Source organism: Gracilinanus agilis, chromosome 4 (genome assembly GCF_016433145.1).
Source record: "Gracilinanus agilis isolate LMUSP501 chromosome 4, AgileGrace, whole genome shotgun sequence".
In the NCBI taxonomy this organism is placed as follows: Eukaryota; Metazoa; Chordata; class Mammalia; order Didelphimorphia; family Didelphidae; genus Gracilinanus; species Gracilinanus agilis.
This window is the reverse complement of record NC_058133.1, coordinates 132,766,624-132,782,055: the sequence shown is the minus strand read 5'-3', so window position 1 is coordinate 132,782,055 and position 15,432 is coordinate 132,766,624. Positions and strand designations below refer to the sequence as shown.

At 36.4% G+C, this 15,432-nt stretch overlaps 1 protein-coding gene across 1 annotated transcript in view; it reads left to right on the top strand.

Moving 5' to 3' along the window:
- Positions 1 to 15,432, top strand: part of TP53BP2 (tumor protein p53 binding protein 2) — an 86,772-nt gene that overhangs the window by 44,966 nt on the left and 26,374 nt on the right. The window contains 9 exon segments of the mRNA XM_044674967.1: positions 5,461 to 5,574; positions 7,834 to 7,913; positions 9,516 to 9,617; positions 10,038 to 10,212; positions 11,833 to 12,014; positions 12,401 to 12,565; positions 12,989 to 13,217; positions 14,359 to 14,469; positions 14,724 to 14,872. Coding sequence (XP_044530902.1) covers positions 5,461 to 5,574; positions 7,834 to 7,913; positions 9,516 to 9,617; positions 10,038 to 10,212; positions 11,833 to 12,014; positions 12,401 to 12,565; positions 12,989 to 13,217; positions 14,359 to 14,469; positions 14,724 to 14,872 — 1,307 coding nt within the window.

Genomic DNA, 15,432 nt, shown 5'->3' with positions numbered 1-15,432 from the left:
TGTGCTAAAAGTTGTTCTGGATTCTGAATTTACAGAGACAGAAGTGGAAAAAACAATTCCTGTCCTCAAAGATCTTAATATTCTACCAGGGGAGACAAATATGTACACAGAGAAAATGTTTAGGGTCAAAGACGTTTTTGAGGGAGAATAAATTAAAAGCTGGGGAGATCCAGGAAGGATTTCATGCATAAAATGGCACTTGAGCTGAGCTTTGGAGAAAGAAACTAGAGATTCTACAAGACAGAAGTGAGAAGAGAATATATTCATTACAGACTAAAAGAACATCCATTGCAAAGGCATTGAAGCAGGAATTGTAGCGTCATGCATGAGAAATATTAAGAAGACCAGTATGACTGGAACATAGAGTTTCATGCTTATGATGTGTAACAAGACTGGAAAGTTGTTAGTCAATAGTCAGTAAGCATTCATTTCAGTGTGCCAAGGCACTGTGCTGGCAGCTGGGGATGCAATTAAAGACTAATCACAATCCAAACAAACAACTATCTGTAAACAAGCTATATTCAGGATAAATAGAAATTAATTAATAGTGGGAAGTTACTAGAATTGAGGAGTTGGGAAAGGCTAACTGTAGAAGGTGAAATTTTAGCTGAGACTCGAAGGAAGCCTGGAATTAGAGATGAAGTAGGCAGAACATTCTCGCCATCAGAGATAGCCAGTGAAAATGCTGAGAGCCAAGAGTAACAGTAGGGAGGCATGTCACTGTATATAAGAGTTTGGAGTATAAAAGAAAACTGGAACAAGTACTTTGAATCCCAAACAGGATATACAATCTAGAGGTGATAGGGAGACACTGAAATTTGAGTTAGGGGGATGACGCCGTATGATCTTCACTTCAGTAAAATCACTTTGGTGGCTAAATGGAGGATGGAGTAGAGTAAGGGGAGACTTGTGATAGGCCTACCAATCAATAGGTTGTTGCACTATTCCAAGTGTGAATAGATTGAGGGGTCTGTGTTAAGAGTGGTGGCATCAGACAAGAGAAGGGAGCATATTCAAGAGATGTAAAGGTGAAATCGATAGGCCTTAGCAACAGATTGAATAGAGGGAGGGTGGGAAAAGAGTGAGAGATAGTGAAGAATGGAGTATGACACCTAGGTGGAAGGCCTGATTGACTGGGAGGTTAGGGAGGTTAGGGATGTCATTGACAATAAGAAGAAAGTTTGAAAGTAGGCAGGGTTCTGGGGGCAATAATGAATTCAAACATGTTGAGTTTAAGATACCTACTGGACATCCAGTTAGATATGTTTAATAGGCAATAGAAAATGTAAGATTGGTGGTCAGCAGAGAGTGAGGGCTGAATAAGTAGATTTGAAAGTCATTACCATGGAGATGATAATTGAATCAGTGACAAGATCACCATGTGAAATAGTATAGAAGAAGAGAAGATGGCCCAGGATAAGAGACCTGTGGTATATCCATGGTTAATTGGTATGACCTGAATGGAGACCAAGAAGGAGCAATCAGAAGAACCAGGAGGGAGTACTGTCCCAAAAACAGAAGAGAGAGTATCAAGGAGAAGAAGGGACTTCAGTATCAAAGGCTGAAGAGAGGTTAAGAAAATTGAGGATGGAGAAAAACTATTGGATTTGGCAATTAAGAGATCATTTGTATCTTTGAAGAGAGAAATTTTGGTTGAACCAACTCAGGTCATATATAACCTCAATTACTTCCTAGCTGCGTGACCCTGGGCAAATCATTTGAATTCTATTTGCCTAAGTTTTCTCATCTGTAAAATGGATATAATAATTGCACCTAGTTCTTGGGGTTATTGCGAGGCTCAAATGAGATAACTGTAAAGGCACATGGTGAACACTATACAAATGTTAGCTATTATTATTGTTGAATAGTGAAAGTCAGAAACCAGATTGTAGAGTTTTAAAAAGAGAATTAGGCGAGAGGAAGTGGAAGAACCTCTTAAAAATAGGCTAAAGAGTTTCTGCCTTCCCAGAAAGGCAGAAAAGATGGGGAAATAGTTAACAAGGAAAGAAAGATTGAGGACATTCTGAGAATGTGGAAAACATGACTTGTTTGTAGACAGTTGGGAAGCAGTCAATAGAGAAAGATTAAAAGTAAATGATAGAGTAGGGATGGTAGAGGGGACAGTCTGCTAGAGGAGATGGGATGGAATGGGATCATTTGTGTGGGTAAGTAGTGGTTCTCTTTCACAAGGAGAAGGGCTACCTCTTTGAGATAAAGAATGAAGGAGGAAATAATCTCAATTTAGAAAAAAAAATTTGTAATCATGCAAAACATGCTTCCATATTAGTCATTGTTATAAGAGCACAGTCACACAAAACCAAAACCCCAAAATAAAATTGTAATTACACGATGTGAAAGATAGTATGCTTTGATTTGCAGCTATCTTGACTCCAACCATTCTTTCTGTAGAGGTGGGGATAGTATTCCCTGTTATAAGTCTTTCATGATTATAAAGCTCATTGCATTGCTTAGAGTAGCCATGTTTTCAGTTTATCATTGTACAATATTACTGTTACCGTGTATGTGCAATGTTCTCTTGGTTCTGCTTATTTTGCTCTTAACAATTCAGGTAGATCTTTCCAGCTTTTTCTGAAACCATCTTGCTTATATAATTCCTACACCACAATAGTGTTTTTTTAATATATATATGTGTGTGTATGTATATATATGTGTGTGTGTGTGTGTGTGTGTATATATATATATGCGCACACATACACACACCACATTTTGTTTAGCTATTCCCCAAATGATGGACATCCCCTCAATTTCCAATTCTTTGTCACCATAAAAAGAGCTGCTATAAATATTTTTGTATAAGTAGGTCCATTCTGCTTTTTTATTATCTCTTTAGGATAATTATGAGGCTGGGTTCTTAGTTGAGGGGTTGGGAGGATGGGGAGGAATGGAAAGTTTGAAGAGAATGAAAAGATTTGGAATAGCTGCTGTGGTGAATGGGCTAGTGAATTAATTATGAAGGTGTAGAAGGGTTACCTAGTGAGGTAATGAGGGCCAATTGAAGTTATGTAGCATAAATTTGTATTTAATCCTCTTAGAACAGTTGTATGATTTTCTCTAATTTGATTCATCATCACTAGGATAGGAATTAAGGCTGTGGATGGTGAAAAAGGTCCAAGGCTGAGGCTTGGTAGGGCATATTTGATAGTATGATAAAGGGACAAAGAGCTCAAGAAGAGAATAGTGTAGAGTTAAACTAGTTTACCAGTGGGTCATGATGGGAAAGGAGAGAATGTGGTAGTTCAGGGGTAATGCCCCAGGAGAGACCTGAGGAGATTGAGGGATTGAAGGTTGCAGTGTGAATGAAAAGCAGGGTTTAGAATTAGAAAGCATAGAGAGATGTGGAAAGTCAAGAAATGGTAATCAGGTAAGGGAATTTTAGAGTTAATGAACACGAAGGTGATACATTTGTGAATAATGTCAAGATCAAATTTATGACCATATTTGTGTGACTCAATTGGGGTGCAGGAGTAGGTCATAGGAAATGAGTTGGTTGAGGAACTGGGATATTAGAGTGTTTGAGGGATTTGCCATTATATATGTTGAAGTCCTCTTGTATGGAGCGAGATATTAGGGAGGAAGGTTTTTGGTCTAGATACTGAACTCACTGAAGAAGGAAAAGGAGGGTCTTGAAGGCCTGAGGACAACAGTTAGCAAGATTTTGATTGGATGGAATATGTAGATGATATGGAAGTGATGTAATTGACTGATGGTGGTAGGGGAGAACTTGGAAGTGGTATTGGGGAACAAGGACCCTAACTCAATCAGAGCATCAAGGAAAATGAGTGAAAGTATCATTAGTGCTGGAGGGGGGGTGGTGGTCAAGGAGGCTTGGTCATCAGGAGGAAGCCAGGTCTTGTGGGAGCAAGAAAGATGGAAGCATTGGGAAAGGAAGATTTAAGTTGCAAGCAAGTATGCTACTTTTTGGTGGTAACAATTCCAGAGGGTACTATGGAAAGGGGGATTGGGTAGTTTGGCTGGGGCTTTGGGATGGGTGTTTAAAAGGATGGGAATAGTAAATGTGCAATGGGGGATGAAGACTGGGGTTTGGTTGATGATGTATAGGGCTTTAGAATCACTATATAAGCAGGTGGGAATTTGCTAATCATTGAGAAATTTAGTGAGATTTTCAAAGTCAGTTGTATTGTGAGGACTTTGGGCAGGTTAGGCAAGGGAACAAGAATTTGATGCAGCAGTTTGTCAAGTCTTGCCTGACAAATTACTTGAGGGTTTCCAAGGTGGGGTGAGGGAGATGTAAGATGAGAGAAAATAAGAGAGAACAAAGCCAGATTGGGAGGATTGAGAAAAGCTGACTGCTGATCAAGATAAACTATATTGTTTGTAGTTTCCATTTTATAGAGAGTGCAAAACAAGCTAGGATCTTTGTACAAGTTTCCTCATACACAATGAAAGTAAATGATTTCTATAAGATAATTAATCAACATGTAACAGCCTAGTTTAGATTCCCAAGGAAAATGCATGTATTACTGTTTTTGCAGGATGAGAGGGAGAGTGAAAAGTTGAGATAACATGATAGACTTCAGCTGCTTTATGGCTCAGTATTATCCTTAATAGAGTCTCAGGCTTTTTGCCTTTCATGTCTTCAGAGCTTTGCTCAATGGAGTCTCAGGCTTTGTCCTCCTACAAAAGTCCTCCCGAGTAAGAGACTAAGCTGGAAACTTGATGAAATGGGGCTTTTCACATCTCAGCAACTAAAAGCCAGTAAGATAGAATGGCATGGAGCTTCTTCTCTTTTCATAGGAGGCTAGAGAACAGACAGGTGATGCATGAGGGAAGCAGTATAATTAGGTGTCTACCTTTCCTCCTTTTCTACCTTTCTGGAAATCAGACAAGAGATGTATGCTTACAAGATGTGAGGCATCCTACCTCTTCTGGAGCCTAGAGATGAGGAAGAAAACACAACTGAATCCAAATTATAAAGATCTTTGAAGAATTTATATTTGATCTAAGAGATGATAAGAACCACTGAATTTATTTTATAGAGAAGTGACATGATCAGGCCTGTCCTCTAGAAAAATCACTTTGACATCTCTGTAACGGGAATGGATAGAGACTTTGGAGGCAGGAAGATTAATTGAACTATGGCTGTTACAATAGTCCAGCCAAGAGGAGATGGTCTGATCTAAGGTGTTGGCTGTGGGAATGAAGAGAAAGAAATAAGTGAGATGTTGAGGTAGAAACAGCAAGATTTGGCAAATGATTAACTATATGGTGGTGGGCAGAGAGAGTGAGGTTAGGGACAAAACAGATTTAGAATCTTCTAATTTTGAGATTGTGTTTATTTTCTTAAGATTTTATTGATTTCCTATCATTAGAAACTTTGCATATATGAAGTGTAAATGGTGAACTACTCCCTTTTTTTGTTTGCATGTTTGTGCATAGAACATCTTTTTTCATTTCTCTTCTTTCCTTTTTTCCTTTAAGAGCGTCCAGTTGCTGATAACGAGAGAATGTTTGATGTTCTACAACGTCTTGGAATCCAAAAAAGTGAAGTTCGTTTCTTTCTTCGTCATGAACGTCCTCCTAGCAGGGATATAGGTAGGTGGTTTCTTATTAATAGTAGTTTGAAAAAAATCTACACCTAATAACTGGGAGAGGAATTAATAAATAGCTATAGTTTGATTCTTGGTCTTTTGGAGTTAATGTTGAGGTCAGTCTCCAAAAGAAAACTTGAGAGTAGTTTTACCTGGATTATATCTTCTTATAAATCTTGAAATATTGGAAGATTTTATATGGACATTTGAAGGTAAAGTTAAATCCAAAACCAAATTGTTTTTTATAATAGAAAAGTTGCAAAACTATGATTTATACCTCTATTGAGTAAAAAAGGCAGTTTGCCTGCTTTACTATTTGTCTGGAAGGAAAATTTTAAATTTCACTGTTGCTAAAAATATAATTAGTATAAATCTTAAAGATTTGTAGTTAAAAAATTTGACATAACTAATTTTATGTGATAAATGTTTAGTTTTTTTAAAAAAAGTATTGACCTGTTTTTATTAATGCAGCTTTAAAAAAATGGTAAATGCATTCACCTGTTATCCATCTGTACCAGGAAAAATTAGTGCATTACCTGAGCTATTTTTGCTTTCTCTTTTGAAATCACTGCATTGATCTTCTGATGAATGAGTTGGATTTTACAAGTTAGTTTTTCAGATCAAATAAATGTCTTCTTTCACTAGACTGTAATTTGTTGATTAGTCTTTCAAAAGTGCAATATGTAGTTTTAGTCTCCTATGAAAAGAGAAGAAGCTCCATGCCATTCTATCTTACTGGCTTTTAGTTGCTGAGATGTGAAAAGCCCCATTTCATCAAGTTTCCAGCTTAGTCTCTTACTCGGGAGGACTTTTGTAGGAGGGCAAAGCCTGAGACTCCATTGAGCAAAGCTCTGAAGACATGGAAGGCAAAAATGTGTGGTAATAAGTAAAATAAAATCTTGAAACAGAAACTTTTTTCATGGTAGAAAACAGAGCCACAAAGTGTTGTTATATTCATAAACTTGAATAAAAAATGTTTTCCTTTTCTGTGCACATCAAGTCTTAGTACTATTCAAGTTGCTTGAACTTAGCTAGGTCTCACATTTACTGTAATCAAGAAAGTGTGTAGGGGCAGGTAGGTGGCACAGTGGATAGAGCATCGGAACTGGAGTTGAGAGGACCTGGGTTCAAATCTGGCTTCAGACACTTAATGACTGTGTGACTTTAGGCAAGTCACTTAATACCATTTGTCTGGCAGCCTTGCTATGTTTAGAGTTGTTACTACAACAGAAAATAAGAGTTAAAAAAAAATGTTTATAAATTGGGACTCAAGGTTCAAAAAAAAGTCCTTGCTACTTAATATTTTTATGTAAATGAGATTACAGAAGATTACAGACTCCCAGGGGTCCTCAAAAGTCATCTAGATTAATCTTTGTCCGGAATCCTTTTTACAACATGGACTGATAGTGACTAGATGTATGATTGGTTTGGTATAGGAAGTCCATGTTGAGGAAACTCCCTCTAGCAGGACAATAATCATCTCCTCTGCAATTTACATACCTAGAGGTTTGCCTAGAGCACCAATGGAGAAGAGAGTTGTTCAGAGTCACTACCATGTGTGTTTTCAGAGGCAGTATTCAAACTCTGGCTTTGCCCAAGGACTTATTTAACATAAAGACTTCTAGAGATGGACAACCTTCTGAGATACTCCAATCTATTCTCAAATAGTTCTAATTGTTAGGAAGTTTTTCTTTATATTAAACCATAACCTCTTGACAAGTTGGTAGAACCATTAGCAGGAAGGGACATTAGAGGTTGTCGAGTACCATCCTGCACTTACTAAGAGCCAGACATTAAGTGCCTTGACCAAGGCCCCATGAATACTAAATGGCAGAGCCAGTTGTACCACATTCCACATGGCACCTATTTTTATCGTCTAAGACCCTTCCAAATATTTGAAAACAGCTGTTTTATTTTCTCCTTAACATATCTTTTCCTCAGGATCAACATTCCAGTTTCCTTTAACCACTCAAAAGTTGTCTTCTCAGATCCCTACACCATCCTGATTTCCCCTTTAGAGTCTCTTCAGCTGATTAATACTTCCCAAAAGGTTATTTAGGACAGCAGGGTGGTCCAGTGGATAGAGTTGCTGGGCTGGGAGTCAGGAAAATTCATCTTCCTAAGTTCAAATCTGGTCTCAGATAATTACTGGCTACTTAGTCCTGTTTGTATCAGTTCCTCATTTTATGAAATTTTCTGTAGTCTATAAAAATCTGCTTTAAAAAAAGTATCTTTAATGTATAGCTTTGAATTTTCTGTTTAGTGAGTGGACCAAGGATTCAGGATCCCAGCTCAAAGAGAAATGGGGTTAAAGTTCCTAGTGATCGAAGAATTGAAAATGGTGTAAGTATTTATTTGGATGTTTATTTTGATGATAATGGTATTACTTTTCCAAATTTCAGTCTCAGAGGGATTATTTGCTCTAAAGTTTTATAGGGGTAAGTGATAGATTAGAACTCTAGACCTTCTACTTTTTTATGCCTTTTCTGCTATTCCATCCCTTACTGTGTCTCTTGATACTGATACAGGTGCACTGGATTCCTTTGGTGCATCTGAGTTGTTCCCTAACTCCCTTTTTTTGTTTGTAGTGGTGTTAGGAAGGAACCAAGGAATCAGAGACCTTAGCTTTTACTTTTCTTACTTCAGCGCCTAAGCCTGGGATTCTTTACTTTTTTGTGTCAATATTTAGCAATATAGTTAAATCTATGGATCCCTTCTCAGAGTAATATTTTTAAATGAATAAAATGAAATATATTCCATTAGAAAGGAAACCAATTATCTTAAAATAATTATAAAAATTAAAAAACAAAGTTCCAAGTTTATGGACCCCAGTTTAACAACCCTGGTTTTATGAGAGGCAAAGTGGTATAGTACAGTGATGGGCAAACTACAGCCCGCAGGCCAAATGCAGCCCCCTGAAATGTTCTATCGCCCTGTGACATTATTCCTAATCTGACGAATACAACGAGTCGGATACAGTACAATGAAACTTCGAAAGAGTTGTCTTAGAAACAGGCTGACAGATGAGCATTTCCTTTCCCATGGCGCGTTCTTTAAAAAGTTTGCCCATCACTGGTATAGTAGATAAACACTCGTCTTAGATTCACTTATACCTGTGTTTGACTATACACCTTTGACATTCAATAGTTGGGGGATCATGGACAAGTTACTGTACCAAAATTCAGTTTCCTTATCTGTAAAATGGAGTAATAATACATTACTATAAGGTCAAATGAAAGCCATGGATTTAAAATGCTTTGGGAAATTCTGAAGTACTGTGTAAAATGTATCATTATTATTAATTATAGCTTTATTGTTATTTAAAACTAGTATTCCTTGGATACTGGTGCCTAAAATTATTTGTTGGCTTCATTCCCTTAATTGAAAACAAGTGACCACTGCTAGGTCTGGTGTCTTTGCCATTTTATGTTGTGGTTGAACCAGTAGGAAGAATGGTTGTCATTAATAGGCAGACAGAAACTATAGATATGTTAGTTTTCTAAAGTTAATCTGCTTTTATGTTGATTTACAGAATTTTTAGCTTATAACTCAAAATTTAAAATGTTAATTCTATAGATTAACTTGTGAGTTTCCATCAACACGTCTGTTTTATTATAAACATAGTTAAGTCATTTTGACATAGTAAGTTTTCATATGAATCTTTTAAAACTGTGGCTAGGTGGCTCAGTGGATAAGAGAGGTAGGCTTGGAGACAGGAGGTCTTAAGTTCTAATTTGACCCCAAACACTTTCTAGCTGCATAACCCTGAGCAAGTCACTTAACCCCAGTTGCCTAGCCCTTATTGCCCTTCTGCCTTAGAACTAATACCAATTCTAAGACAAAGTAAGGCTTAAAAAACAAATTGTAGACAGAATAAAGAATATGTGAGAGGGGAAACTAGATGCTTCTTCTGTAATTAGTTGGGTTTTGATTTTTCATTTGCAGGTTAATAGTCCCAAGATAGATATGACTCTTGCTGAGCTGCAAGAGATGGCATCACGCCAACAGCAGCAGATTGAGGCTCAGCAGCAAATGCTGGCTACCAAGGTAATATGTTTTGAGATATAGGATTGCTTGTTATTTGTAGAACAAACTTCTAGGCTGAAAGTCATTACTTGACCTTAAAATGATTTGTGTAATATAAGTGAATCTTTGGATTTATTTTCTGAGAAAATGTTTGACTAAATTACTAAATCATCAATAAATCTTTGATCTTTTAGCCAGTTTGATTACCCCTGATATTCCAGTAGAGGATTAATTTTCTATATTGTTATATAAAACAGTTTTCTAGAAGAGATATAATAGAATTTACTCCAACTTTAGAAAATCCTAGCTTTATATATATATTTTATTTTCTTGGTCTAATTATGCCAAAGAAGTAAAATGGGTATTTCTGAGTCCCATAATTTAAATATTTGATCTGTTCCTATCTAAAGTAACATGCCTATTCATTTTTTCTTTCTTAAGGAACAACGCTTGAAGTTTTTAAAGCAGCAAGATCAGCGCCAGCAGCAACAAGCTGCTGAACAGGAAAAACTTAAAAGACTGAAGGAAATTGCTGAGAATCAGGAAGCCAAGTTGAAAAAAGTGAGAGCCCTTAAGGGTCATGTGGAACAGAAAAGACTCAGTAATGGAAAACTTGGTGAGTAGCTTCATATATTCTGTGAGATATATTAATACAATAAATACTGGTTAAGCACCTATCATATGTAAGATAGAGAAAAAACCTTGAGGTCTAGAAGACTTGCAGGAAATCCTACCTCTGATACATACCAGTTTTGTGACCATGAGCACATTACTCAATTTCTCTATCCCAGGCAACATTCTGAATTTCTTTTGAATTTCTGTCACAGTTGGGGATTCTCACATTGATGAAATCACTGGTCTGGACAAAAATAAATGCTGGGATGGGGGGGCAGGTAGATAGTTCAGTGGATAGGGTACGAGGGCTGCAGTCAGGAGGACCTGAGTTCACATTTGACCTCAGACACTTGTAGCTGTGTAGCACTGGGCAAGTAATTTAACCCCCCAATTGCCTAGCCCTTACTTCTCTTCTGCCTTGGAACCCATATCTTTAGTAGCTGTAAAATAGAAGGTAAGGATTTAAAAAGAAAAATATCAGTTAACATACAGGAAAGAATAAAGCTCAATCCAAATGCTTACAGTATTATTTTTTGAGTGTAATAACTTTTCAAAGACTTGGCCTTTTTTTTTTAACGTATTCTAAACATTTATTTAAACTATTGGCAAATACAAAGAATAAAATATTTCTGTATTCAGAAGATTAGTGTTAGACGAGGTAAGTAATTTTTTTATATGTTGCTTTTCTGAACTTTTGTAAAATAATTACTTCCTTTGACCTGATTTTGAGTTTTTTGGCAAACCTATTTTTTGGAAAAAATATTTTGACAAATTTTCTCATGGTTTCTTTTTTGGTTCCATTATATATAGTAAGAGTCTAAAGGATTTTACTGTTAGGTGAACCTTTTTTCAGTAGTATTAATAGTTTGATCTACCATCAGTTATTATTAGAATTATTATCTATTATTAGAACACTTATAAATTTAGTTCTACAGAATTCAAATTAAGTTTTTATAGAGTAACCCTTTCTTTCTTTCTTTTTTTTTTAAACCCTTAACTTCTGTGTATTGCCTCCTTGGTGGAAGAGTGGTAAGGGTGGGCAATGGGGGTCAAGTGACTTGCCCAGGGTCACACAGCTGGGAAGTGTCTGAGGCCAAATTTGAACCTAGTACCTCCCATCTCTAGGTCTGACTCTCAATCCATTGAGCTACCCAGCTGCCCCTATAACACTTTCTTAATGTAGGCAGATGTCTGGTTTCACAAAACCAATGTTATAGAAAAAAGAATAATTTTTGGAAACTGATATAAAGGTGTGAACAGTTAAATAGTTTTGCTGTGCGGTTTCACAGTTTGTGATATCATTTGGTTAATGCATTAACCATTATTATTATTTATGAATAACCCATTCATTATGAATTAACCATTAAGATGGTGCCAATGATCAGGACAGTTTTAGCTAGAGTATACTTCTATCCATTGTGCAAAAGATATATGGAAAGAATGATGCAGATTTTCACATTTCATTTGTCTTTGTATAAATTGGGAATGTTGATTCTGAGACATTTCTGAAAGACTGTGCTGCTTTTTATTAGCAAACATGCTAGAGCCTAACTGCTTGGGAAGGAATCCATTCTTGTTTTTTGTTTCAATCTTTGCTACTGTGTTCTTATTCTCCTTCTAGTGGAAGAAATCGAACAGATGAATAGTTTGTTCCAGCAGAAACAAAGAGAGCTAGTTCTGGCTGTGGCAAAAGTTGAGGAACTCACCAGACAACTGGAGATGCTGAAGAATGGTAGAATTGATGGATACCATGACAACCAGTCTGCAGTAGCTGAGCTTGATCGACTATACAAGGAACTGCAGGTAACTTTATAATTAAAAACAAATAGAACTACTATTTATATGTAAAAACCACAGTGGCAGTGACATAGAGATTTATAGACTACTGGCAGGAAATACTGATTATGTGGTGGTTTCTCCTTAAACAACAACAACAACAAAAAAAGCCCCAAACAAAACACAAGCACTCCTTTCAAAAACAAAACATACTACCCTATGTGGGAAATTTCCTGTATTCCTCATGACCACAGCCAGAAGTAGAGCACGTGTTGGTTAGCTTTCAGCTGGAGGATGGGAAATGACAGGGCTTGTTTATTCAAGACTTAGGTAGTTGTGTTTTTTGGAATATTTTGTCATCTCAAAGATTTGTCTTCCCAAGCCTTACCCTTTTCTCTCTTCTCTTTATTCAGCTAAGAAACAAATTGAATCAGGAGCAGACTGCCAAGCTGCAGCAACAGAGGGAGTGTTTGAATAAGCGCAACTCAGAAGTGGCAGTCATGGATAAGCGTGTGAACGAGCTACGGGACCGCTTGTGGAAGAAAAAGGCAGCCCTGCAGCAAAAGGAAAATGGACCAGTAAGGATGGGGGCTTGAGACCCAAGCTGGGGGAGGAGTGAAAAAGCCAGCCAGCCAACCAGCCCACTGAGCTCACCTTCTCACAGAAAGCCTACTGAAAAGCTTGGCTAAACTTGTCTGGAAGGAGGGCGACCAGTGCTGGATACTTAAAAAATGCCTGTTTCTTTTGCTCTTTGGTGCTGCTAATTGAATAGTGCTGCTTGCAATTCTGATGTTTGTTAGTGCTCTGATTGAGGCCATTACAAAGGCACTTTCTTTCTGTTCTGGATTCTTCTCATTTTTATTGCATAATCAGCATATAATTGGAAATTGAAATAACTTAATTTGTAATCAAGAACCTTGCAACTTTAATGACTTTTCCTGACATAAAATGTGTGACAAAATATGCATCAATGAAGAAAAAATGTTAATGTTTTTGTTCAGATTTCATCTGATGGGAACCTTCCTCAGCAAGTGGTATCAGCTCCAAGTAGAGTGGCGGCAGTAGGTCCCTACATCCAGTCTTCTACCATGCCACGGATTCCTTCAAGGCCAGAACTTCTGGTGAAAGCACCCTTTCCAGATGGCTCTTTAACCACACAGGCACAGGACAGTCTACTCAAAACACAAACGCTACCTAATATGAGAGCTGGAGCTGTCTCACAAGCAAAAGGTAGTGAGAATAATTTCTTGTTTCCTGAATTGGTTGGATCTTTGGCTTAGTTTCATTTTGTTGAGTTCTTATGATATATATTTATGGTGTTTATGGGGGGGAGGGAGTTATGAAAATGCTAAATACTGTTTTAGACTTTTTTCTGTGTGTTGAAATTGGATTTCATTTATTGGTGTTTTCGGAATTCTTATACTAGGGATTGTAATCATGTGGAAAGAAAGTGAAATGAAAAGGAGAAGTTCCTAGTATATCGTTGTTGAAAGTCTCTTTATATCCTTAGTAGGATATAAATTAGGGCTTTGGTCATTTGAGAGCATTGGAAAAAGAAATTTTACTTTTAACTCTTTTTACCCAAGACCCTGGAAGAAATAATAGCAATCATAAAAAGTTTTTCTTATCTCTACACATAAATTAGTGAAGCTAAAAATTGTTCATTATTCTGAAGTTTTTACCAGCTGGGAAGAAATTTTGTTATAGATTAATAGATCTATAGTTTGTCATTTGGTCTAGCATAGTAGAGAATTATATAGCCAGTTTAAATGAAAGGAAAAGACAAAATGCTGCTTTTGGATAGAGTGGAATAAAATTTCTATGCCAGCTTATTTGTAAAGAATGGATTAAATCTGAGTTCTTTTTTATTTTAGGTGTTTTTCACATGGAATAATTTTTCTCCCATAGGCAAAACCTAGAAGGAGATCTCTTCAGGCCATTTTAGGCAGGCAAAGATGAAAACAGACCTTTAATAATGAAGCATTTATTAGATTATTAAAACTTAGGCCTAACCTTTTTTTGAAGAAGAAAATATTTTCATTCTGTAACAGTTATTGGTTTTTCCTTGTGGAAATATTATGTCTCGAATTTTTCTGAAGCACTTTAAATTTCAAAATGCTAGATTACATGTAAAAATCATAATTAACTTTAACCTAGAACTGTTGAATCTAGTATAGTCAGTGTATTTATATTACAATATATAATTTATATATACATGTTATTGGTAGATTATAAAATTTGTATTTTAGTTACAAAATTGAAAGCTAGGAAGCCTTTGTAATTTTAGAAAGTAAAATTCCAGTTTGTAAAATGGTCCTTTAAAAGCATTCAAAACATTGTGTTATTAATAGTACCTTTCCTATAATTGTAGGCTCTAAAGTCCATCAAGCTGGCCATGATTGGAATCATTCAAACACAGATCTCTTTCCTCTCCAGGGCTCAGCCTCTTTACCTAAAAACTCAATGAATTCTGCTGAGCAAGGTAAGCTCTACCTCTAAAAAAAATAGTTTCTTAAGTGTATGTAAAATCATGACAGTGCATAATTTTTTTCCAAGTCTCTTATTCATTGGTGAAACATGGATATTGCTTTTGTAGCATGTCAGTGGTATCCTTATATCAGGTTAACTTTAGGAAAAAAGAGGCTTTTCACCAAGATGTTATGGAAATGATTATATTATATATGGGTGAGAATATTTCATATAATGTTAACTAGGAATCTTTCCTTTCTCATTCAGTTGATGATGGGGAGATACCACTGAGGGAGAAAGAAAAGAAAGTGCGTCCCTTTTCAATGTTTGACACAGTGGACCAAGCTGCTGCCCCACCACCCTTTGGCATGCTAAGAAAAAATCAGAGCAGTGAAGATATTTTACGGGATGCTCAGGTACTTAGCCAATAGGCTTTTGAGTAATAATAACTGCTAAATCTTGAATTTGGATTAAAATTTTCTGTCAGGGAATGCACATCTTGAAATGTTAAAGAGTGTGTAATACTGTACATAGTACCAATTACAAGTAGTGTGGAAATGGAAGATGAGGGAACAAAACATGAAAAAAGACATTTTTTAGTTGAGAAACTTAGTATGTAATTGTTTAGAGAAGACTCTGACATTGAGTAAGCTTATTTAGATAATATTGTTATTATTGACTCAGTTTACCCATTAACATATTTCATCATTTATTTGTTAATCTTTTTAAAAAAATCAGTACTTTTCATCTTAGAATTGATACTGAGGGTACTGAGGTAGAAGAGCAGCAAGTGCTAAGCAATTGAGGTTGTGTCTTGCACAGGCTCACCCAGCTAGAAAGTGTCTGAGGTTAGATTTGAACCTAGGACCTCTTGTCTCTAGTCCTGGCTCTAGCTGCCCCCTTTTTTATTTCTTTAAACACTGTTTTGTAGTTGTTTTTATGTAGTTTGTGTGCATATTTTGGTAGATAGACTCTT